Source organism: Aplysia californica, unplaced genomic scaffold, assembly GCF_000002075.1.
Source record: "Aplysia californica isolate F4 #8 unplaced genomic scaffold, AplCal3.0 scaffold00026, whole genome shotgun sequence".
NCBI classification, from domain to species: domain Eukaryota; kingdom Metazoa; phylum Mollusca; class Gastropoda; order Aplysiida; family Aplysiidae; genus Aplysia; species Aplysia californica.
The window spans coordinates 1,686,985-1,711,483 of NW_004797296.1; the positions used below are offsets into that span (position 1 = coordinate 1,686,985).

At 39.2% G+C, this 24,499-nt stretch overlaps 1 protein-coding gene across 2 annotated transcripts; it reads right to left on the minus strand.

The window, feature by feature from the left end:
* Positions 1-3,174: 3,174 nt before the first annotated feature.
* LOC101854386 (TATA box-binding protein-associated factor RNA polymerase I subunit A) lies at positions 3,175-24,499 on the minus strand. Of its 2 annotated transcripts, none has more exons than XM_005091151.3 (12): positions 24,328-24,499; positions 18,450-18,573; positions 17,647-17,819; positions 17,278-17,342; positions 15,197-15,302; positions 14,430-14,577; positions 12,107-12,243; positions 10,790-10,936; positions 10,165-10,222; positions 6,920-7,037; positions 5,791-5,942; positions 3,175-3,478 (listed from the first exon to the last, which is right to left on the minus strand). In XM_005091151.3, exons 1-12 carry the CDS (start codon positions 24,391-24,393, stop codon positions 3,474-3,476), a joined length of 1,299 nt encoding a protein of 432 aa, XP_005091208.1. In that variant the 5' UTR covers positions 24,394-24,499; the 3' UTR covers positions 3,175-3,473. The 2 variants fall into 2 exon arrangements, with proteins under 2 accessions (XP_005091208.1, XP_005091209.2); XM_005091152.3 differs by lacking the exon at positions 24,328-24,499 and adding an exon at positions 24,273-24,295.

Below are 24,499 nucleotides of genomic sequence, written 5' to 3' on the forward strand. Positions count from 1 at the left end.
CATCAATGTTGGCTATTGATTTGTTTCATTTGCTTTTCCCTGCTTTCCTGTCCATTTGTTTTAGGACTTTGTCAATCACAATCAATGGATGTGTCACGATGCAGTGGAATCGGGTGCTCTTCAGTTTTTCGGCATATGGAGTTACGGGTACCGGTATGATCTTAAAGCTGGTTTATTTGTCTTGCTTTTGGGGGAAAAAATGATCCATCTTCAACAGAAATCAAGGGAGGTATTTTGGATTGAAGTAGGTGTGGGTCACTTGGTTTCAGAGCTAAAATGTAAGAGAAATGGCCACCAAAGTTTGAGTTTGATGACTTGCAAAGCTTGAGAGTCCTTGGAAACTATAAAGTTACTTTTTTTGTGCCTTTAATCACTGCTTTTCAGTAAAAGCCACACAGCAAATTGTTTTTAAAAAATAAATGGACATAAAAGGTAATAAGTCACAAATGAAAATTCGACAAAAATAGCCAAACAAGGAAGCGCTGTTTTCTTCGTTATCATTATTTTGATGAGCGCCTGATTTCACCACGCTGCCTCACATTTCACACGATATAGCCAATCATGAATGTCTGAGTGCCTGCTATAAAACTATTAAAGAACTTTTTTACTATACCGGTACATTATAAAAGATCAGACGCTGAAAATTATGATAAGCCTGCTATAGCCAGAATTTTAATATTTATTCTTCTCTAAAATATGATCCTTCACATCCTTTCATGTTCTCTAACAATGTTCTGTTGTCTGCTTTCGTCTCCTCTTTCTGCCCCTCACCTCCATTGCCCTCTCCTCTTGGTTCCTGAGTCTTTCTTCAGCTTTTCTACTTCTACTCCTTGGCTCCTTCTTACTGATGTCTTACAGCAATACCCCTGATTTTCTGGTAGGTAAGATCTACACCTAGCCTTCTTGGATAAGGGCGAAAAATCTCAGAGAGGTCCTGTGTACAAGTTGCGCACTTTAAAGATCCCTTGGTGGTCCAAAATCGATGGTTCAAAATTTCCCACCAACTGAAAATGTTTAGTGTGAGTTACGCGCTCATATGACCTATGCAGGTGCAAGCACCACTTACCCCCCTCCCAAAAAGTAGATTGGAATGGACTGGTTGACTTTAGGAATTTTGTGATCCTATGACTAGAATGAGCCTTTCACTGGAGGGGAACTCCAACTTTTAAAGAAACTCGCAAGCAGTTCATGGGGGTCAGACAAACAAACTCTGAGAGCTCTATACCTGGGTTATGTCCGATCTTCCCTGGAATACAGCAATAGCCTACTCACTATGTGCAGTACAACTACTTGCAACACCCTTGACAAGGTCCAAAACAATGCCCTTCGTTTTATAAATGGCGGCATGAGATCCACACCTACCGCCACGTGCGAAATCCTTGCAAATGTTGAACCCCTGGGAATCCGCAGAGATAAAGCAGTTTTGGAGCTACATGAAAGAACTAAAAGAATGTGCCCCAACCACCCAAACAGGAAATTAGTAGAAACATGGAAACCAAAGAAACGAATTCAACAAAAGTCAATCATGCATCACATCACAGAACTAATGGAGAGCAAACATCTACCACAAAATAGAAAAGAAACCAAGAGTCAACCAAAACATCCCTCCCCACCTTTCTTTAAAAAAGCCAATCATTACAACATCTCTCAAAGACAAGAGCACAAAATCTTCAGACCCAGTGACGCTGATGCTTGCATCACATCAAACAATCGACAGCTATTCAGATGACTGGACACACGTCTATACGGACGGCTCAGCATTCAAAGGCACAACCAAAGCCGGATATGGAATACTAATACAGTACCCAGATGGAAGTTCCAATGAGATCTCTGCAGCCTGTGGAGAGAAATGCAGCAACTACGATGCAGAAATGATGGCAATTGAAACAGCACTGTACCATCTCCGCACAGTTTTTGACACTCATCCTGGAAAAGCACAGAGTATTGTGATTTTCTCTGACTCACTATCAGTATTACAAGCCATAGAAAATGACCATCACCTAAACCAAGATTTGACCCATATACTGTTTGGATCCCATCATCTGATAACATTCTGTGGCATCAACCTAGTAATGCAGTGGGTCCCCGGACACTCAGACATACCTGGAAATGACAGAGCAGACACACTCGCCAAACGGGGATCTAGACAGGAACAACCCAACATTCCAACTTCATACAACACTGCAAAACAAATCATCAAAAGCAACAACAAACAAGATTGGATGAACAGATGGGCCCTGGGAAAGACAGGCAGAGCAGTTTTCAAACATATGACCACAACAAAAAGGAATGAAATGACAATATCAACCGCCTTCAGAGAAAGAAACAGACCACGATCTTCCGCCTACGAACAGAACATATACAGCTCAACTTCCACCTGAACAGAATAAACCTGGAACTTCCCACAATGTGTCCCTTGTGTGACTATGCATATGAGACTGTGGATCATCACCTGTTCCACTGTACAGCCCTAAATGACATCAGAGCTACCCTTCTCCCTCCGAGACCTAACATTGACAACACACTCTATGGAACATTACAGCAACTGCAGCAGACCTGCACTTATCACTACATGGCATTGGACAGAAGGGCGAGAGCTCAGCTGTTGCTGGATCGATAACAACAACAACAACAACAACTGGAGGGGAATCCATAAAAAACCCAAATTTTTGTCTAAACTTGAAGTGAGTGGACATTCAGCAATGAAGTTCAACTTATGAACACAAGGCATGTTGAACCAGGATAGTGTGTTGTTGAATAGAAGAACATCTGACCTGAGACTTGAGCAACACAAAGTGGTCCAAATCTTTCCAGTCATGGGGAATAGGAATTAAAATTATTGTTGTACGATTTTAGCGCACACTAAAGCGTTTTTGAGACATCTATACTTTCTCCACTGTATATTAGCTTACACAAGTTTGGACTTCTGTCCATTCTGTTGTACAATAACAGTAACACACACTTGCTTTTCACTGTGGTCAAGTTTTGGGAGCAAACTGCATTTCACTACCTTAGAATTACAAAATTCTATCTGACATTTTTGGCCCTTTTGATTTACTGAAACCATGAAGTCAGAAATCAGATTTGTCTAATCTAGGTATTGAGCAGATGGAACTTAGTCATTCTGAGGTAGCGATTTGTCTAAAAATAGAAACATGGGAGAAAGTCACAAGATCAGTTTCACTCGAGTTTATTCCAGTACTATATCATGAGTCCATCTGCAGGAGATACAATTACACAGCAACTGCTGCCAAGACCATTGCATACATACAGATAATCAAAAACATTTGAGGCAGATCTGTGCGATCATATTCTACTGGGTTCATTCCCATATATGGCCTCAGGTCCATGGCATGCGCTGTGCATAAGGTTGAGGATGTCACACACTGGGGGCATCTCTTATGTGTTGCGGCCTCTCATCTCCCTCATTTCTGAAAGGTTCCCTTGAACTTGAAGATTTATGAGTGATGCTGTCAACCTAGAGAAAAGACAAATGGTGTAAAGAAGTGGGAAAGAAAACTCACTTGGGTGGGGGGGTGTGTGTGTGTGTGTGTGTGTGTGTGTGTGTGTGTGTGTGTGTGGGGGGTTGTTTTAGCCTATTGATGTGTATTTGTTATTGTGAGCGGACAAAAAAAGGAGGAGAGTCAGCTGGGAGGATGATGAAACTGCTCAAATCTTTCTTGTTAACTCACTAAGCCCTGGCCAGTATGGAGTCTCACGGTCACTCTATCTACGGCCTTTTTTTACTCTTTTTCAATAAAACTATTCCGGACTTCAAATACTAAGGCACAGGTTTAATTTTTGAATGATTCATATATCTCCTCTTCACAATACATTTATATGTATACTAAGATATACCAATATCAGTGAAACTTTTTTCCACAATTTTTAAGAATACCCCACTATTTTCAATTTTGGTAAACTTTTCTGCTAACTGACTTGAAAGTGACAGAAGATAACAAAAACAAATTAGAGTAGCACAAACATGTGATAACTAAATCTTGATATCCATATTATTATGATACTGGGTATTTTAAAAATATATAAGTGAGAAAAGGTATCAGACCTAACTAATGGGTCACCAAAAAGAAAGTAAATAGTAGTTTTTCATCCAAACTGCTTTCATATTTCAGAAATCTTCATTTCAGGTTAGGAAAATGCTAAAATAAACAAAAGCTTCATAGAAAAATTATATATTGCATTATTAAATCATCATCTTTGAAATAATGGGAAAACCTGATCCCGTCTGTATATAAATTGGGAACAGAGCCGAGTCAATATCATGTTTATGTTTGGGACCAGGATTGTTAACCAGATCTCCTGGAATTTTTTTATCATGTTGTGGGAAGTTGCAATGCATAGAATAAAGAGAGCAAAAATCGGGGATTTGAAATCCTTTCATGGACTTAAGTGTCAAACAGCATTTTAAATCAATTCTTCTATAATTCATATTTTGATGGGTTTTACACATATGTTCACAGCAGTCAACAAATGTGACCCCATTTCTTCCACTAAAAATTTGGGCCGCTGCTACTCGCCCGATGTCGGGTGGCTAGCGTCAGGCTAGTCGACCGAATTCGGTCGAGTAGCCTGACGCTACTGGCCAGTGGGGATTTTTGCGACCTTGGGTGGCTAGCTTTTTCTGCCCACCCAGAGCCGGTCACCTAGATCTAGTCTTAGTCTTATACTGGGTGCCCACTACGGCCGAGTCGGATGATCCCATCTGTAGTAGGCACCCCGTATTAGGTAGTGTAAACACGGCTTCGCGGCCTTCCGAGCGACATGAAGTTATTGAGAGCACCTAGCACGCCTCTGTGATTGGCCCAAAATAGATCATAAATGATGTTTTTCCGCAATCTATTTTTGCCGTATTCCGATGTTTCCCTCACAAGTTGACTATATTGTTGTTGATCCCCAAGATATATCACCCTTTATTAATTAATTATTATCTTTCATCGGAATGCCGGTGACAAAGTTACTAACAATAGAAATGCAGCCCCGAGATGTTATCAAAGATTATCCAACTACTACCAAGATGTTTCGATTGCCCCATCTCGCTTCTGAACGAGACTTGGGTGCTAGATTTACCTCGTCTTCTTAGCGCGTGACGGCCCGTGATACGAGAGTAAACAAACGTTCCAGCGCTGAGTTGAAAGCGATAAATTTTGTCTTCAGGGAGAGAGAAAGGAGGGGGGGGGGGGGGGGGGAGAGAAAGAAAGAGAGAGAGGGTGAGAACGAGAGAGGGAGAGAGAGAGAGAAGGGGGGGATGTTTTTGTTATTAGAATTATTGATTCCTGTCGTTTTCTCTCTGCGTCGGTTCACAAGCTGACCCGGGGCAATAAAATCATTATTGTACACATTATGGCCAGTCCCATCTTCATACATGCCATGTATTATAATAATGTCAATTCGGTCAGATAATTGCAGTCAGAGTCAAACTTTCACGTTAGAACCGATCCGACTCTTGACTTGGAGGACAAGGAGTGACCGAGTGAGTGACTGAATCTTGCGCGATAGATCACGCGAATTTTAAAGGAGCATGCGTAGAAATCCCCACAGGCCAGAACACGGAACATGCGTAGAAATCCCCAAGGGCCAGAAGCCGCAGGCAAGGCGGGGCTAATCAACCAAATTCTTTCGCCCGGAACATGCGCAGAAATCCTAGATCGGGTGAGTAGCCTGGTGCTAGTCACACGACATCGGACGAGTAGCCACTCCGAAAAATTTGTCAGCAATTGGCACACTTCTTTTTCAGAATAAAAACAAAGGAATAAAAAAGAATCGGCTTACCAAGTTCTAGAAGTGCTCTTTTCACTCTTCGTTGATACTTTCGTAGGTCTTTATTGTTTGCAGCATCTTGCCCTACAATGTCAAACTTGACTTGAGGCCACCAATCTTTCCGCATTTCCCAGCACTTTGTGACCACAGTGAGGAGTTCATTGCTGAAAATATTACAGGAGGGAATATAATATAAGAGAAAATTTAAAGAAATAAGACAAACGTCAGATTGCACATCACACATTTCTGGGAAAAAGTAAGATGAACAAATACAAAAGAATTGTTTAAGAAGTAAGACTTGCAAGAGGCACTTTTACAAGCAACCACACTGAACTGCAATACAATCTTAAAAGGTTACCCTTATTATTGATATTTTGTAGTCAAACTCCTCCGTCTTCCCCTTGTAAGCTATACGCTTACTTTATGAAGTCAAAAAACAGCACTCTCACAGGCCTCATACTCCCGCTTCATATTCACCATGTCCCTCGCTACAGTTGTTTAGACCAAAGTGCTCCAAGCTCTCTTCTCCCCAGTTGTCACTTCATGAACCCTGTTCTGATTGGTACCCAAGGCATGGCCATCTCATTAGTCTATAATTTATAAGTTATACGTGTTGGTGCTATTAAGGATGCTCCACAAATTTCTTCACATAGAAACTTAGCGATCACCAGACATTTGTGATTTCACTCTATTCATTTTCTTCCTTAAAAGGAATTCCAAATGATTTTAGTAAAAAAAACCTGAAAGTGAGCTGAGCATCACATCTCACCTAAAACGAACCTTGTAAAGTTTTTATGTGCAAACAAAAACGCCTCTCTTACCTCTCCCCTTTCCTTTGTGAGGGAATGAAAAAAACGGAAAAAAGCCGGAAAAACCAGAGATTTTGCATCCCTGTTCTCTGGAGTTTGTAGGAATAAGACTACTTATTCTTGCTATTTTCCTTAAATACATTTGTGTAAAAGAGTGTGCTGTCAGCTCCACCAGTGCTATCAGTATCAAGTAGGACTATGGCTATGGTGCAGATGATCTTTGTTTGAAACCCAGTAGGACACTCTTGAATTTTTTGGGAAGTTTTTCAAGACTTTCTAGAGAAAAATATTCACACTCATACTCATAAAAGACTAAGACTAAGAGCACATACTTGTCAGGCAACTGTTTCAAAGCTGTGGCCAGTCTGCTCCAAGCTTCCAGGTCATTGCTGCAGTGGTCAAAATCCAGATAATCAAACAGGACTTCCACTGCTTCCACACATTCTGGACCTAGTATTAGTAAGAGGAAACAAAATTTTGTTTAAACCCTTAGTGATGCTTTGCAAAAGTTATCCCACTTGAAAGTGATAGTAATGAGACAGTAACAATACACAGACAGGGGTAGGCCACGAAAACATGGAGGAGATGCGTTGAAAGGGACAAGAGAGAGATGAAGCTCACTTGGAACAAGCTTGGAAGGATGGTTCAAGACAGAGATAAATGGAAGGAGCTTGTATGTGGCCTATACCCTGAAAGGGGTTTAGTTTAGTAGAGGTTTTACAGCGCTCGCAACTGCATATGGTCATATGAGCGCCAAAGGGTGAATGTCAACAGAGAAGTCCTTACAGGGAATCAGACTTACTTAGCATCTGTGTTTGTCGCGGCCGCGATTTTTGACAAATTTTGGTCCGCGAAGCATGGCCGCAATTTTTGCATATTTTTCAACCAAATAAAAACCGCTCGGGAATAAATTATAATAAAAAAACAAACCCCGGGGAATAAAAATCGAGAAACTAAAAAAGAAAACATACAAAAAAAATAAATATATAAAGTAACCAAACCTCACTAACTTTACGTTCAAAAAGAAAAGCTAAGAAAGTTTACTTTCACTTCGTCTCTTTCTCACTTGTTGACACCACGTTGATTTTATTACTTTCAATGAAATTTCATGTGAAGAATAAGTACATTGCATACTATTTATGTGGGCCCCTATTGCTGTTTCCCTTTAATTTGGCCCTCTTTATTGTGTTTTAATTTTTCTTGTTATTGTTCTGATGTGTTCTTTTTTCGGTTTTTGATGTTGTTTTTTTGTTGGTCTTTTTTTGGTAAGTGTTTTACGGTGCTCGCAACTGCATACGGTCACATGAGTCCGCGGGACACATTAAACTTTTTCAGTTGGTAGGAAATGTTTAATTTTGCACGGGCGGCGGCCGGAACCTACTCTTTTCACGTTTTACATCCTATGTGGCTTCAAATGATATTCTGGTAGCATAAAACAGAACACAAGAAATGCTGGTGCTTTAGATGAAGTTACCTCTATCAACATGCTATATAATATATGTCGTCACAGAGAGTAGAAAGCTTGAAAATAATGGCAACTTTTGCCATTTCTGTGGCAACTTTTGCCATTTCTGTGGCAACTTTTGGACGAAAAAATGGCAACAAACACAGATGCTAGACACAAATTTCCCCTTGTCAAGCTTTACTGGTCGGCATGTTTCGCGGATCAGAGCGTGCGTTTAGAGGGAGTGACCGTGCGTTTGTACGTCTAAATTATATAGTAAAAAACCCGTCAGATGACGAAAGCGTGCATTTGAGCGGAGCGTGCTTTTGTATGGCATGCGTTTTGGCGGAGACTACTGTACAGTTATGAGCACGACATTGATGAATCAGCCCATTTACAATTTACAATTCCACTATGCATAAGAACATATTAATGTCCCCCCTTTGGGAAAGGCCAAAAGACACTTCAGTCAGAAGCACCGCCCTGGGGGGTCTGCCAGGGATGAAAGGCATTGATGATGATGAACAATACAGAGCTTGACTAATTTACTGGGAGCACAGAGGTTGACCAGTTTCTTCCAGGAGAAGTTCCAAAACAGCTGTTCAATCTCGGTAGTCATTTCCAGGAGGAGGACAGAAGATAATATTTGACTGTCTGAGAATGAAAGTGTACAGAGTGCAAAGAAGAGAAGAAAAAAAATCTAACTTGCCTTGGAACACTAAGAAGAGAAGGAAGACTTATTTTTTGACCGGTTGGTCTAATCTATCAAAAGACATGATCAGTGGCGGTGGGTAGTGAAGGGCTCACAGGCTTGAGGCCCCCTCCCCATCTCTCAACTCTATCCCATAGCAAATGAAAATAACGAAAAAAGCAGTTGAAACTGTTATGATCGCACAAAATGAACACAGAGTGATCAACTTGGCAGCTTGCTCGTTTATCCAATCACTGTTGTCACCGCTTACAACTATAGTAACCTAGCAAACGGCCGATCAAATGTCTTTAAGGCTCAGCAAAGGACGAGCCCGTTCCTACGGCCTCTCCTTAATGAAACCCCTCTTGTAAGAAGGTAGAAGACTTGAAAAAAATAACACTGCAAAAGAGGGCTCACGCTCTCCTAGCCCTGACAATGGGGAGAAAGTTTACGACACACTTTCCCCCACTGACACAGTAACCTATGCACCCATTGGACCTTTGTTAGGCGTGTTCTACTTTCCGCGACTACACAGCCCAATCCAGTTCGTAGACAAAGACGTATGCGTTTGGAGTCCTGTGTGTGCATGTTTGTGAGTGTGCCACTGAGATAAATTGACAGTTATTAATTACATCAAATCACTTTGGAGGCAACTTTTTCATCAGATGAAAATTAATTAGAGAAACTTGGAGATGAAACGGTTTCGTCCCAACCATCCAAAGGGATTAAAACGTAGAACAAAGAGAAGGAAGACAAAGGTGACAAAGGTTGTATGTGTGTTGGAGGTATAATTCATCAAAGTTCAAAGTTGCTCCCTGGGGCAACAGAACAACACTAAAAAGTTGGTAAAGACTGAAAGATATCTTGTCTTACTTGTGTGTATCATGCGTGTTACACATTACAATAAAATTCACAACCTGATCAAGTGAAATGAAAAAACTTTTTTTTTTACTTAGACTATGTTAAAGACATTTCAAAAAGCGAATGGAAAGGTGGAACTCCTCCTATTAAAAAAAAAGAGAAAGAAATTCACCAAACTCCCTATTAAAAGTCAAAAGGCATGAAAGCATTCAAACATTTGAAAGTCAGTAATTTCAGATAAAAAAGAAACTTCTGGCCCACCATTTAAAAATTTAAACATTTGAAAGTTAGTAATTTTAGTTTAAAAAAAGAGAAAGAAATTCACTAAACTCCCAAGTCAAAAGGCATGAAAGCATTCAAATATTTGAAAGTCAGTAATTTTAGAGTTTTGTTTGTTTGTTGTTCTAAAAATGTTACGGCACTTGCAACACAGTAGTAAGGTTGTGTAAGTGCTGAAGCTTAAAAGTCTTACAAGAGAATAACAAACACAAAAAAGAAGGAAAGATCAGGACGATAGATGAGCAAGAAGGAGCAAACCACACAAGACCACCAGCCAGTAATTTAAAGCATTTGTGCCATACCCATAAGGTCAAACAGTGTGAGGGCCAGTTGATTACTTGGGTCAAGCTGCATCAAGCTCTGAAAATGAAACAATAACAATAGTGGTCAGTTTCTTTTGATTTATCCCACAAATAAACATAGTCATTACTTATCCTAGGTCTGTAACAAGTGCTAATATCTTATAAATGCGTTCGCAATCTATATAATAAAAATGTATAATTCAGGAAGACTATACTTTCGACCCTGTGTGCGGCGTGCCCCAGCCAAACTGGACCTCGTTCCTGAAAACTTTGCAGTATCCCATCCCAGACTTGAGAGCATAGTACCCCATCCCAGACTTGAGAGCATACTGTGTCTTTCTGCACAAAAACTAGACTTAACGATGAAAACCAATTCATCTCCATGGCAACATGCTGACTTTTTTTTTAATGGGTCTAGTTTTCTGACAAAGTTGGCAGAGAAAAGCAAAAATGAGAGGTTATAGAAAGTTGACTAATTAAAAGGGTTATTAAAAGCACATTCACTTTGCAGAAAAACAGCTTCAAACAAAGGCGACTGAATGAGGCCGAATCTTATTCTGGAAGAATATAAAGCATGTCGCATTCTAACTTCACAGCACCTCGGAGTCTATGACTGTGAACCTACTTTCAAATAATCGATTTGAGTCTGTGCACTGGCAGCTTGCGACGCCTCAAACTCAAACATGTAGCGATGTGCATTAGGATTAGTAGGGTTGTTCTTTCTGTAGGTCTCAAGAATCTCTCTGGCGTCTATGTCATAATAGTTGTACATCTGGAAGAAACAAAAAACCTTGATAAGTAAAATTTACAGTAAAGAGCAAAACATAGATGGTGTTTATATTTTCAATGCAGGGTGGATATTTGCACTGTTCCATCACTACAGACAGTCATAGTTATTGACCTGGCAATCTTTGATCGATTTTATAAAAGTTTACATTGCTATATATACAGTATAACACCGATAGCTCGAAGTCATCCGGACCGGCCGTGGTAGTTCGAGAAATCCGTAGTTCGAAGGATATCTTACAAAGATAAAGAAGAAATAATACAAATGCGGGACCGCAGGCACAGTTCGACGGATGCGTGATTTCGAGTTTTCTGTGTTTGACCTGTCCGTGTTATAGGCCTACTTTATTATATATCTTCATTATTTAAATGTCATTCCTCAATCATTTGAAGTATGCCACTCTCAATTATATGAATCATTTTGATGGTAAAGTGAAGGACACGACCCTTGATCCCAATCTATTAAAAGATTGTAGTGACACTAGTATAGTGATGGTGAAGAGGAAAGTTGAGTAAACTACATGGACACATTTGCAAGCTGGTTACAACAACAGGAAAAGCACATTTTGATCTTCATTTATTTACTGGTGTTAAGAGCATTCATGTAGATCGAGCATTCAAGTAGATCTGACCAATATAAACACTGAAATTGATTTACATTGTTCGACAATCAATTTAGTAATAGAATATTTTTTTTACGTAATGACTGGGGGAGTTTTTTGTTGTGATTACTTTCTTGAGCAGACCCAATTACATATGAAACAATAACAAAAGTGCCCGGTACTGGAGCAGGTAGAACCCAACACTGAATGAGTTCAGGACTTTCTGACTCTTAAACAGGCAGATAGGACAAGAAAAGCAGCAGACACTATATAATATAATAAACAATCAAAATTGTCCAAGACAGCCATCCATTATCAGAGAGAAAAGTGGTTATCATAGACAGGTGGACGTCTTGAAGAGTGTCATTATGCATGTAGAGCTAACATTTTTAAAAACCATAAAGGGGAGGGAGTAGGAAGTGGTCACTTGTACACGTGATTGTCTTGAACACATGACCGTTAAAGCAGGTTCGACTGTATGTGGGGGTGTATTTCCACAACAATAACAAAATGATTTCCAGAGGAAAGAGACCTCCTCTCTGAACTGGACTGACCTCTACCAGGCTGGTCACAAACACATCAAAGATGCCTGCTTTGTCCTTGAGCTCAACCAAGTACTCCATAGCACTCTCCGCTGTTGACCTGGCAACCTGAGATGACATACCCTGAGACATCATTTGACTGACCACATCTGTGGGAAAAAAAACACAAATTTAGACAGAAATAATGATTTTTGTGCTATTGTTCACTTAATTTATAATTCAGGAGAAAGGGGGGGGGGGGGGGGAAAGCAGAAGCAAAAAGGCTTCATCTTATTTCCAAAAGAACACTTAGAAAGAAATATTGGCCCAACCCTCAGCAGGGAGACCCAAAACTCAGTAACCTGGAGGACCTGCAGAGAGCAGCACTGCCGTAAGCAGACAAAACACCTTTTTTTATTCACAGCAGTTTTTAAAAAAAGAGGTTTTTTGGTCAGCATAACCATTGAAAAATAGCGTTCTTCCAAATCTTAGTTTTAGTTTTAGTAGAGGTTTTACGACGCTCGCAACTGCATAAGGTCATGTCAACAGAGAAGTCCTTACAGGGAATCAGGCTCACTCTGCTCACCTCTCTAGCTTCAACAGCACAAAGTCTGCTTCTACTATCAAGGCAGCCCGGAGATAGCGGGTCGCCAGAATGTGACAAACATACAAAAGAAATAGAGGAAAATGACAATAGTAATAGTAAGGATTAGGAAAGAAAGAGCACAATGACATTGATAAATCAGCCCATTTACAATTCTTCTGTGCATAAGAACATGTTGTTAGTGCCCCCCCCCCCCCCTCCCCCCTTTGGAAAGGCCTAAAGAAACTTCAGTCAGTGGCACCGCCTTGGGGGGTACTTCCAAATCTGAATTCGAATTTATTCTAAAACAAGTCACAGATTTACACTGATTTTTCCATACAAGTACAAGTATGTTATGAGTAAAGTAACTGATCAGGCTTTCTGTTTAGCAAATATAAAAAAAATTTTAGGCCAAATTTTAAAAAGGCATTTTGTCAGTTTACGGCAGAGAAGCCTTGGCAATAAAGACTGGGATGTCCATTGAAAGATGAATGAGATGTAGAAGAAGTAGATTTTTCAAAAGCATTGCAAATTAAGAATGTGTATGAAGGCTCAGTAGCTCATTGGATATACGGTATTCGCCTGGCCTCTAGTTAGGGTACGGTACAACAAGAATGAGAATAACTTGTAAAGGATGTCTTGGGGTTTTTTAAGTGGTGGTCCGTGGTACACAACGACAAACGAATTCAGATGTTCATCATCATGGTATCAACATTCCCCTCTTTCACCCTGGCATTGGGTGTACTGACTAAACGCCTTTTTTAAAAAACTCACAGCAGTTTCGAGATAAATAGGCTTTTACTTTTAGTCTGCGTAACCATTTTTAAAAAAGGTGTTCTTTCAAAATTTGAATTCTAATTTATTCAAAACCTAGACAGAGTTTCACTTTGATTTTTCCACACAAGTAGGGTAGCTGATCAGGTTTTCAAATTAGCAAATTTTAAAAAATTTGGCGTCAAAAATGAAAAAAGGCATTTTGTCAGCCCACACCTGTATAGGCCACTAAGTAGCACTCTCCACCTGTCTCAAAAAGATGCTACTAATCTAAAACTTACTCTGGTTCAATCAACAAAATGGCCATCTCTAAGACAGTATGTAAATGTAATAACAATAAAGAATGCCCCTCAAAAATTGTGGTTAAAAAAAGGATTGTGGTGTTAAGACAAATACCTGTACTTTTTTTCAAAAGCAGAGAAACATAAAAGTTCATGAAAAAATAACTGTCATACAATATATCATAACCACTAAACAAGAAAAAACTACAACCATTTTATTTTTATTTAGCATAAAAAGAGAAGCATATGAAGAAAACAGAATTGCTTGAAGATTTCAACTCTGACCGTAATGATACACCAAAACCTAGATCTATATCACACTCCACTCTAGGAGACAATACAGCCACAAAAGCAAAAACTGAAATGACCTTTTTTTTAAATACAGAGGTATATTTACACCCCAATCAACACAATTTAGATCATTTTGGAGGTGGCCTTTAACCCTGCCAGTCAACTCAAACCGGTCTGAGAGGGACACAGCGGTCCTGCAGAAGTTTGGGCCACGATACTCAATAAAAATTTTTCCCACACAAGAATCAAACTGAGGTCTTCTGCATGCAACGAAGAACCACCTACCCACTACACCATAGACATCGGTGCCACTAAAGCAACCATTAACCCTGAACACATACTGGAGCATGACACTGAACCTAGGGGCAAAATCCCATCATACATTGACACATCACTGGACCAGGAGCAGAACAGCAATGATATTTACCTTCATCCAAGTCTTGATCCTGTTCTCTTGACACCATAAGCTTCCACTCAACATATAAAACAAGACCTTGGTAAGCATAAAACAGTGTCTGTGCCTCTCTACGCTTTTCTGTATTTATCTGTACTGTATAGGTGCTTCTTTTCATATCCTGAAGAAAAGAATTTGAATCAATTACACTGTATGCCAAGAATGCTTTTGGAGAGTCACATTTTTACAAACCACCGAAAAACAAAATTTATGAATGAATCTAAAATTTCAAAAGCCAATGATTATCTATCATCTCCACCTCTTGACTTGATACTGTGGTATGGTACTAAGAGAAGATAGCCTGCCTTCAGCCATCACCAACCACAACCTTCTTCCTTATTAAGAATACTAACATAAAATTTAGCACGGTGAGTCAGCATAACAAGGAAGAGAGCTCAAAAAAAACCTGTTATAGATTGATCATAATAAGCCAAACAGTCCCTGTTTAAGATCTAATAGAAAAACTAACAAAACAAAGTATTCCCTGAGAGAGAATTTAGAATTTTTTTTTTTTTCTAAGGTCCTTCAACACCAGGTAATGCTTCCTCTTAGATACAATTACACTGTAAAGGCAAACAGTTGCTCTGAACTCAATCCAAGTAACCAAAAAGCTGGGACAAAATTCAAGACTCACATCATCCAAAATGGGCAATTGTGCTGATAATATGAAGAAGGAGAAAACAGAAAAAACTTTGACAAATTCATTTTTCATCTCTGAGAACAAATCTATCACTCCTCACCTGAATGAGATCTTTGGCCTCCTCCAGACTGCCAAAATTTATGAGGTAAAGAAGATAATCCAGGTACACTTCCACAGAAACCACTTGTCGTAAACGACACACTTGTCTGCAATAAATTTTTTTAATGAAAATGATAAAAACGGCACACTTTTTACAAATCTGACCATTATTTTTAAGGTGGCCTGCATGGGCATCCATAAATAAAACGATGATATCGAAGCCATGTGAGGGGCAGACACAGACCGGTAAAACGATTCCTTTAAACATATTCTCCAAAGATTTTAGATGGAATGTGTTGCGTTTGCTGTGTTAAGCATGACGGTAGAGACAGTCAGACATCAAAGTAACGCACGTGATGGCAACAACATATTTTTCAATAATCATGAAGTAAGATTTCCTTTCCATCAATGAAAACTTCCAACCAAAAAAGAATGGGAGCAAGCATATCTCCATCATGTAAGATTTGTTGGAGTTAAAAAGAAGTACATTGGCATTATCATTGTCATTAAATACTGGAAAAAAGCATCAAAATATACATTATAAAATGTCTAAGGAAGTAATTAAGTAGGACTTGGAACAGTCTGGTAACTTTTGCTGACAGTGCTCTTTACCTACAGCTGACATTGTCTAAGGCGGCCATCCATTGTCCGAGAGAAAAGTGGCTGTTTTAGACATGCAAACGTTTTACAAAGTGTCATCATAGTCTTAATAAAATGCAAAGGAGGAATGGGAGGTGGAATTTGGAAAAGTGATTGTCATATACAGTTGGCAGTTAGAGCAGGTCTGACTCAACAGTCAAAATTGTCTTTGACAGCCACCCTTTATCGATGAGACTAGTGGCTGTCTTACACAGTGCCGTTATAATGTAAATAAAAATTGCAAGGCGGAAATTGGAAAGTGGCTGCTTGTACAGGCGACTGTCTTATACAGCTGGCCCTTAGAGCAAGTTTGCCTGTATTTATTTCTTAGCAAAAAGAAAGAATACTGAACACCTCTAGCTAGAGTAAAACAAATGGTTTTTAGTTTTAGTAAGAGTTTTACAGCACTTGCAACACAATAAGGTCATATAAGTGCCGAAGAATAGAGGTGTTACAAGAGAGTAACAAACACAAAAAAGAAGGAGGGGAGATAGAGACGACAGATTTTTTATTGGAAAGAAGGAGCAAACCACACCAGCGCACCCGCCAACCACCCACAACAAATGGTTTACTTTACAAAACTGACACATATAGAACATTAAATCCTGCTTTCAACATTTTCCGCCCAACCCATTATCCAATGTCATAATCGTTTACCATCCCGTTCCTTTTTATTAACCTACACTAATGAAACTTCTTTAGTTTATAGCCAAATATTCATGATAACACTTGAGAAATATTTTGTTTCCTTAATTCTTCTGTCTTCATTTTGATTTTTCTTTTAATCTTGTCTACTTTATATGAAAGACATTTTTAACCTAACTAAAGCAGCAAAATGGTATGACAACACCATATAGTTGCCTACCACGAAATCCTTTTGAATGAAACTTTAAAGGGGGAAAACACACTAAAGGGGGAAATCACACTTTCGGGTAAAACTGAGAGTTGTCTGTTCTCTGTGTGATTACAAAATAGTACAAGATACAATCTTGGCAAAAAATAGGCCCTACTTCTCTTTGTGATCTCCAAAATCCAGCAAGAAAAATAGTCAACCAAAAGTCATTTTGTTAATTTTGATATGATGGTTCTGAATTTGATACTATTTTTAATTTTAAAATGAGACATAGTTTTCTATGAATTAAAATAATTCGTTACGGCATGTTTCCTGACAGTATATTTCACATGAGTAAAGATAAAATTCATATGATCCCATTTGTGATCCAGCCAGAAAAAAGCGTAAATAAAAATATTAAGGATAATAATATATTACAAAAGCTTTCATTTACTGTAATACACATATTCCACACTTGATAACCATAACTGTGTCTAAGTGTTTCCCTGCATTCAACAATGAAAGTGATTGATGGAGCACTCACAGAGAGAAATTGTAACAAAGAGACTTTACATAAATAAAAAAACAGACACCATGGTGTTTAAACTCACTTCACAAATTGATCAATCATTGGTGTCCTGTCTTCTTGAACTTGGTACAACGCTGCCATTCCAACCTGAAATTGAAATATCAATTGAAGAGAAGCAGAAGCACAACGACAATCATCCAGAGAATTATTTGAAAAATAAGTGCTTAGACCGACACCAATAAAAAAAAAAGGATCCATTACATAAACAAAAGAGGGATTTCCCCCCCCCCCCACTCTGAAAAATATAAACAAAGAGGAACCCTTCTTCATCCAAATACCTGTTGTCAGGAAAGATGTTGAAAACAAAAAAATCAAGTTAAAAAACTGCTCCATAACAGCCTACGCCATAGAATGAAAAGTGTTCAAGGAATTTTCTCCCCCAGCTACTTACATGATAAATGGAGGTGTCAGCTCTGTAATGCTCAGTTGTCAGTGCGTGGATGAGCTGGAGAGCCTGTGGCCACTGATGATTGACCACACACTCTCGAAGAAGGTGAGTGAACCGTGGCAAAAAGTCTCTAAAGTCAGCCTTCAATTTGTGTGTTTGTCTGCGTCGATGATATACTGAAATCAAAGGTGAATTGAAAGAGCAAGAAAAATGAAATGCTCATCAAAATCACTAATAATGGTGTCAAAACTTAAGACAGGAAGACAACACAAAAAAATGCTCTGGGAAAGAAGTGAATGATGAAAATGGTTACAATGAAATTATCAACATTCTAAAAGTCATTACTGCACCCTTAGACATTGCACCAGGTTGATTTAGTTTTTTTTAGTTTTAGTAGAAGTTTCACGGCGCTCGCAACTGCATACGGTCATATGAGCGCCAGAAGATTAGAGCTGTTACAAGAGAGTAACAAACATAAAAAAGAAGGGGAGATAAGGACGATAGATGTTGTGACAGGAAAGAAGAAGCAGGTTGAGTTAAATTGTACAAAATAGGAAAGCTTAAAACAAACCAAAAAACAAAACAATTAAACCCATCAACCTCCTATCCCCCCCCCCCCCAAAAAAAAGGGAAGGAAGTTCCTTCCCTTGTCTCAGAGACAAGCAAGACAACTCACTTCAAAGGATCTCATAATGAGTTTTAGTGGTCTTCCACATAAGTACAGACTTTCAGAAGAGTTTGAATTATGAAACACGAAAGAAATGTATTCCAGTTCAAAATACCCAGTAACCACCTCTGTTTGTTACCTGCACTCATCTTAGAGAAACTTCTTAAAAGTTCTAAAAACTCCAACATTTCCTTTTTACGTTGCTGGTCGTCCGCAGGTAGCTTAGAGACATTTCTTTGATCCATGTACACAAAGACGTTCCTCTGTAAAAAGAATTTTATCAAATATAGTGGGGTCTGCTCAAATCAAACATAGTCAATCCAAAAGCTGCAAAAAAAGAAAGAAAATAAAAACCTGCTTTTTTCTTCTTCTAATTGTGCTAGATCATAAAAAATCAAATGTTCCTGCAGATATTTTGGTTTTAATAAAAGTGGACTTCTACTGTAATTTAAGATAAGAATGCACTGATACTGATTGAAGAACCAAGAGACTTGCTCACTGCATGCAAACTAACTGAACAAGGAATTGGTCATATCAAAACATAAATATCTTTCAGTGCTGAGAAAAAATTAAACAAATGATGACGATTTTACGTGCCTGGGAAATATAAACATCCAACTTTGCCGTAAACCAAAAGTCTACAACAATGGGCCCTTCCACCAGTAACGTTTACAGGAGGGCTTGAATTAGGTGTTCAGGAGGGCAGATAAAAATTGCCTCGGTGGGGCCTAAAAATCAGAGGGCACCGAGGCAATTTGCTAGGGCACCAAGGCAAAAGTTATAGGTGATCATTTTGTGGAATAAAGTTGGTAATACATACGGACCATGCATCGCAACGTTTATATAAATAACAATGCCATTTATTCTTGCTCTCTACAAAAGTATAGTTTTTGGAAAATTTGTAAAATCATGAAAGAAAAGTAAGCAAATCATAGTAAAATCACATCAGCACATCAAAAACCACTAAAAATCATAGTTTTAAATCAAATTCATGTAATGATCACGATTGCATCTCTGACTTAAATGCCTTTATGACTAGCTCTTATTGATTGGATAATTGATATATATGAATAATGAATATGACTGTTGACAATAGGGCACGATAGAAAACAGTAAATAATATGACCAATTAGGTAAGACATTAATCATTAATGAGATTCAAACAGAGCGGTTTACAGGCAGTTAGTAATAAAATAAAAACAAATCATGGTAAATGAAAAAAAATTTTGAACTTGTATAAAAAAGAAAAATGAGGAGTGAAAACAACTTATGAACTTGTATGGAAAAAAGAATGAATAACTAAAAACTGCTGTCCAGCAGTTAAACAGTAGATTCTACACGGTTATGATTATGATAAGTGAAAACAAGTTTTGAAAATACATGTTTTAAAGTTTGGGTTTTTTGGGGGTAAGTGTTTTACGGCGCTTGCAACTGCATAAGGTCATATGAGTGCGCGGGACACACCTAATATCCTAATATTTTCAGTTGATAAGAAATTTCGAATTTTGCCCGGGTGGCGGTCAAAGCCTACTCTTATCGATTTTAGACCACTAAGGGACCTTTAACGTGCACAACTTGCACATGGGCCCTCCGAGATTTTTCGCCCTTGTCCGAGAAGGCTAGGTGTAGATCTTTCCTACCAGAAGATCAGGAGTGTGGCAGAAAGACAGCAGTAAGAAGGAGCCAAGGAGTAGCAGTAGAAAGGCTGCAGAAAGAGTCAGGAGCCCAGAGGAGGGGGCAAACGAGGTGAGGGGGAGCAGGAAAGGAGGTGAAAGGAGACAATCTTACAGAAGAAAATTTTTCGGTCGCTACCTGGATTCAAACCCGGGACCTTTGAATGAGAGGCCAACACCTTAACCTCTTGGCCACGAGCCCCCTATTTTTAAAGTATGTTATAAAAGACCTAAACAATCAGCGTGTCATTTTGTAACTTATGACTAGATCAGAATATTGAACATATGTTGACACACACAGATAGAAAAAAACTGGCTAACTGTTTGTCCCTTTTGGGAAAAAAAAACAAGTGAATTTTTTTAAAGTATCACCAGAGAAGATGATTTCAGAGAATAGGGCTGTTTTATCAGGACCTTGAATTCTTTGATCTCAGGACCATTGGGGCATAAAATTCATGATCTTTTCTAGAATATCTCTGGGAAGCGAATGCCTCCAGTCACCAAGGATGCGCTTCATCAAGGAAAACTCTGCCTTTCTTCCTTGGCTGTGGATGACGGCATTATAACAGAGATTATATGAGCCAAATGAGGCATATTGGGAAATTTCCTTGCTTTTTTTCAGGATTGAACTTGTCTTGTTCTCATTCACAGGTATTAAGCCCTGACTTTCGGAGAGAAACATGAGCCATTGTTTCTTTATTTTTGAGTGTTGAGCATCCATGGAGTAGAAACAGTCTCATAATGAGCTATCAAGTCATCCATCTGTGTCTCACCATATTCTTTCAGCTCATCCATTTTGCCAATTCCAGATACACTTGTCCTTTCAAATATCCTTGCACTCTTTAAAACTTGTATCTTCTGATGTGCCAGAAAATCTTTCTTCCAAGCACAGCACCAACTTATCCAACACATCTTTCATGGTTTGTTTGTAAATCATCATGCTTGCACTTTTTCTCTCACATCTGCAGTCTTCTTTTTCTTCAAGAGCTTTTTTCAGACAGTGCTGAGGTTTGGTTATCATTGATGTGAGTGTGTTTGCACTAGCCATGACAAAATGGACACAATGGTCAAGCTGAGCAGTGTCTGACTGAAGTTTGGATGAGATTTCAGATAACTCTGACAAGATGTCCTCAACCCCCCCTCCCACAAGCGTATCTTAAAAAATTTTTTAATCAATAATTCCCCCCATTCAACTGCCGGTGCTCACAGGACGCCGTATCTTGTGATTAAGTTGTGATGCGAACGCGCAGGTTCATTGACCGGTCACGGTGGTGAACCAGACGAGATGCTTGTATAACTTCTTATCTTTTTTTTTTCACAAGTGACTGCACAGGACAAATATTGATTTATTTTCATGGTGTCACTTTTTTAAAAAACAAAAAACAAGGGCACGGCAAAAATTGCCGCGGATGACCCTTTCATTTTAAGGGCATTTTATAGTAAATTGCAAAGGCACCAAGGCAAATTGCCACGGTCTATTTCAAGCCCTGTGTTTACTAAGTTCCTAGTCTATTCTGAATCTCAACTGCAAATATCAAAAGACACAAGCATACTTATTTTGGTACAAATGAAGAGAAAAGATGGTGAGGAATCTCTGATAAGCTGGAAAAACTGTTAAAAGTCCATGTTGTAAGATAAAAAAACAGTCAAAAAAAGAGATGTTTTTCTGAGTGAAAAAAGTAACAAGGAAATGGGTTTGGTCTCCACGCAACAAAACTGTTTTTTCTTGTATAAAGAGGCACCTTTCCATTAGCAATGAGCAGGACTTTGGAACAGTGTGTGCAAAAAAACACACTTTCCCTGTATGAGGTCACTGAGGCCTGTTGTTTAGTTGTGAGGATTGTTACATTTGTTCCTCCATTTTGAACTGGAAAAATATGTCCTCAAAAAGTCACAAATGGGAGGGTTCAGTTTTTTTCATTGTATGGAAAACTGATGCTGAATTATCCTACAATGCTACTCCTAACCTAACTCTAACACAAGTTAAAGTTATTATTATTGATATATTTCATTACTCTTGGGGCCAAAACTGGAGATTGCCAAAGTTAGGCCTGCACTATTGAACACCCTCTCACCTCTCAGACAGTTCTCAACACCACAACTGTGACTGTGACTCAGGTCTAACCTAATCAAAGCTAGATTTAGATCTATATTATTACGAAGTGACTATTTCTCCGAATGCTCGGGAAAATAAACTTGATCTCTATTTCTCCTAACGGTTTCCATTCTCGAGATTTTTTTTTATTATTTGAGAGATTTAGGCGTCATCTTTCATTCTGGCATTCTGCGAGGACTGGGAAGAAGCATTTTTTGCCTCGCATTCAATTTCTAGAGCTAGAAATTATTAAATGTCTGAATATTGAGATACTTCAGTTGTGATTGGGGCAACGTTCCCGGACTAAACTTCATTTGGAAATGCCTTCAAAACGTACTGCGAGAATTTGCATTCAGCCACCCCAAAGAAAAAACTAAAAACTAAAATCCTTCATGTAAACAAAAACCAAAAAATCCCACCCCGCCCCATGCCCCATTCACACCTTACATACACACACGCGCGCACGGGCCACTCCATTCGCAAATCATATTATTATAGTTATAGTAGAATCTAGAGCGATTTTGTAGTTTCGTTCGTTAATGTCCAAAGCTGAACGCCAGAGACCCTCAATTGCCAGGTAATCGTTGAGGAGAAAATCAAAATTCAAGCAAATCATCATCATCAATGCCTTTCACCCCTGGCAGGGTATAGGCCACATACAAGCTCCTTCCATTTATCTCTGTCCTGAGCCATCCTTCCAAGCTCGTTCCAAGTGAGCTTCATTTCTCTCATGCCCCTTTCCACGCATCTCCTCCATGTTTCCCCGTGGCCTACCCCTGCCTCGTGCTCCCTGTGGGTTCCACTGCAGTGACTGTCTTGTGATGTTTCCACTGGGCTTTCTTAAGGTGTGTCCCATCCATCGCCACTTTCTTAGTCCTATTTCTACTTCTATATCCTTTTGTCCTGTCCTTTCCCACAGCTCTTCATTTCTCATTCTTTCCTGCCACTTAATTCTTAAAATACTCCTCATGCATCTGTTGATGAAAGTCTGGACCTTATTCAGTACTGTCTTCGTTGTCTTCCAAGGAGTCTATTCAAGCAAAGAATGGCCCTTTTTCGGCAGTTCCCACCCCCAATTATCATTCGCCTGTTCGGAGTTCCAAGAGTCAAGAGTAGGGGGGTTTCAGGGGGGGGGGGGGGGGGTGTTGCCCCCCTGACCTAATTTTATATGGAGGGGGGGGTTCGGGGGGCATGCCCCTCTGAATTTTACCATAATTTGATGTTTTGCAATGCAGTAAGGTTGCATCCCTGTTCTTTGTGTTGCATATTTGGTTATCAAGACTTCCGGATTTCTTCTCTGGATGTAAACAAATGGGTGGTGGACTTTAACGAACAGAACTAGAATCTACAAGATCATCGAATCTAACTCTAACTTCTCAACTATTTAGCCTAGATCTACTTCTTGGCAATCTTGGTATAAGTAAGTCAAATCAGACTACCGCTACATTATTAGTGTTGATAGGGGTGTTAACTTATAATTGCACACCATTTCTTTAAGTTGGTCCAGCGTGCGTGTCTATAAATAATTCCAATTCAAAATTATTCATTTAATCATTTCACTGCTAGACTTAGATCTAAATCTAGATCTATCTAGATCTAGAATCTAAAATCTAATTGTAGAGTCCAGACTAGATCAAGATCTAGATCTAATCTTCTAGATCTAGATCTGGATCTAGATAGATCTCTATTTATTATTGGCCACCTCTATTCTCACCCGGAGTGAGAATAGTGCAGGCGAGTCTTGTGGCTATTCTCACCCGGTGCGCGTTCACCAAATTTTGCGTTCACCCTAAACCACAGAATTCTACACTGTGATAAATAACAGAAAAATTGTAGAATTCTGTACCGTGAACAAACGTTCCATTACAACTGTAGCCTACTAAAAGCGTACAATTTTATCTGTGGGCAGTGGAGAGAGAGAGAGAAAGAGAGAGAGGAGTAGCGCGAGAATTTCCGGGCAAAACAAAATGGCGACCCGCGTAGTTCGGCTCGATTCGAAAAGTTAAATAGCCACCGTAGCATCTTTGTAGACAACCAAATTAATTTACTTTTGTGTTTTAACATCATATTTTAACTTTGTTTTGGTCAATTTGATCGTCCAAACCGATAGACAGTATTCAGAAAGAGACAGAGAGAGAGAGAAGAGGGGAGGAGTTGATCTTGCGAGAACTTCCGGGCGGGTGAGAATAGCCACTTTCTTTATTATTATAATGAACATCAGTCAGAGATCTAGTAGTAGTGGTACACACCAATTTCTCCAACTCTGTCGCTGAGAACAACTGTTCACTTTGCTTACTGCCCAATTTCGAAGCCATTTCAGTTTCTTCCACACGTGTGCACTCCTGCTGAGTTTGTTTTTGTTGATCAATGTTGTCTCTTGTTTCGCTTTCGCCTCGACACCGGAAGTTCCAACTTCAAACC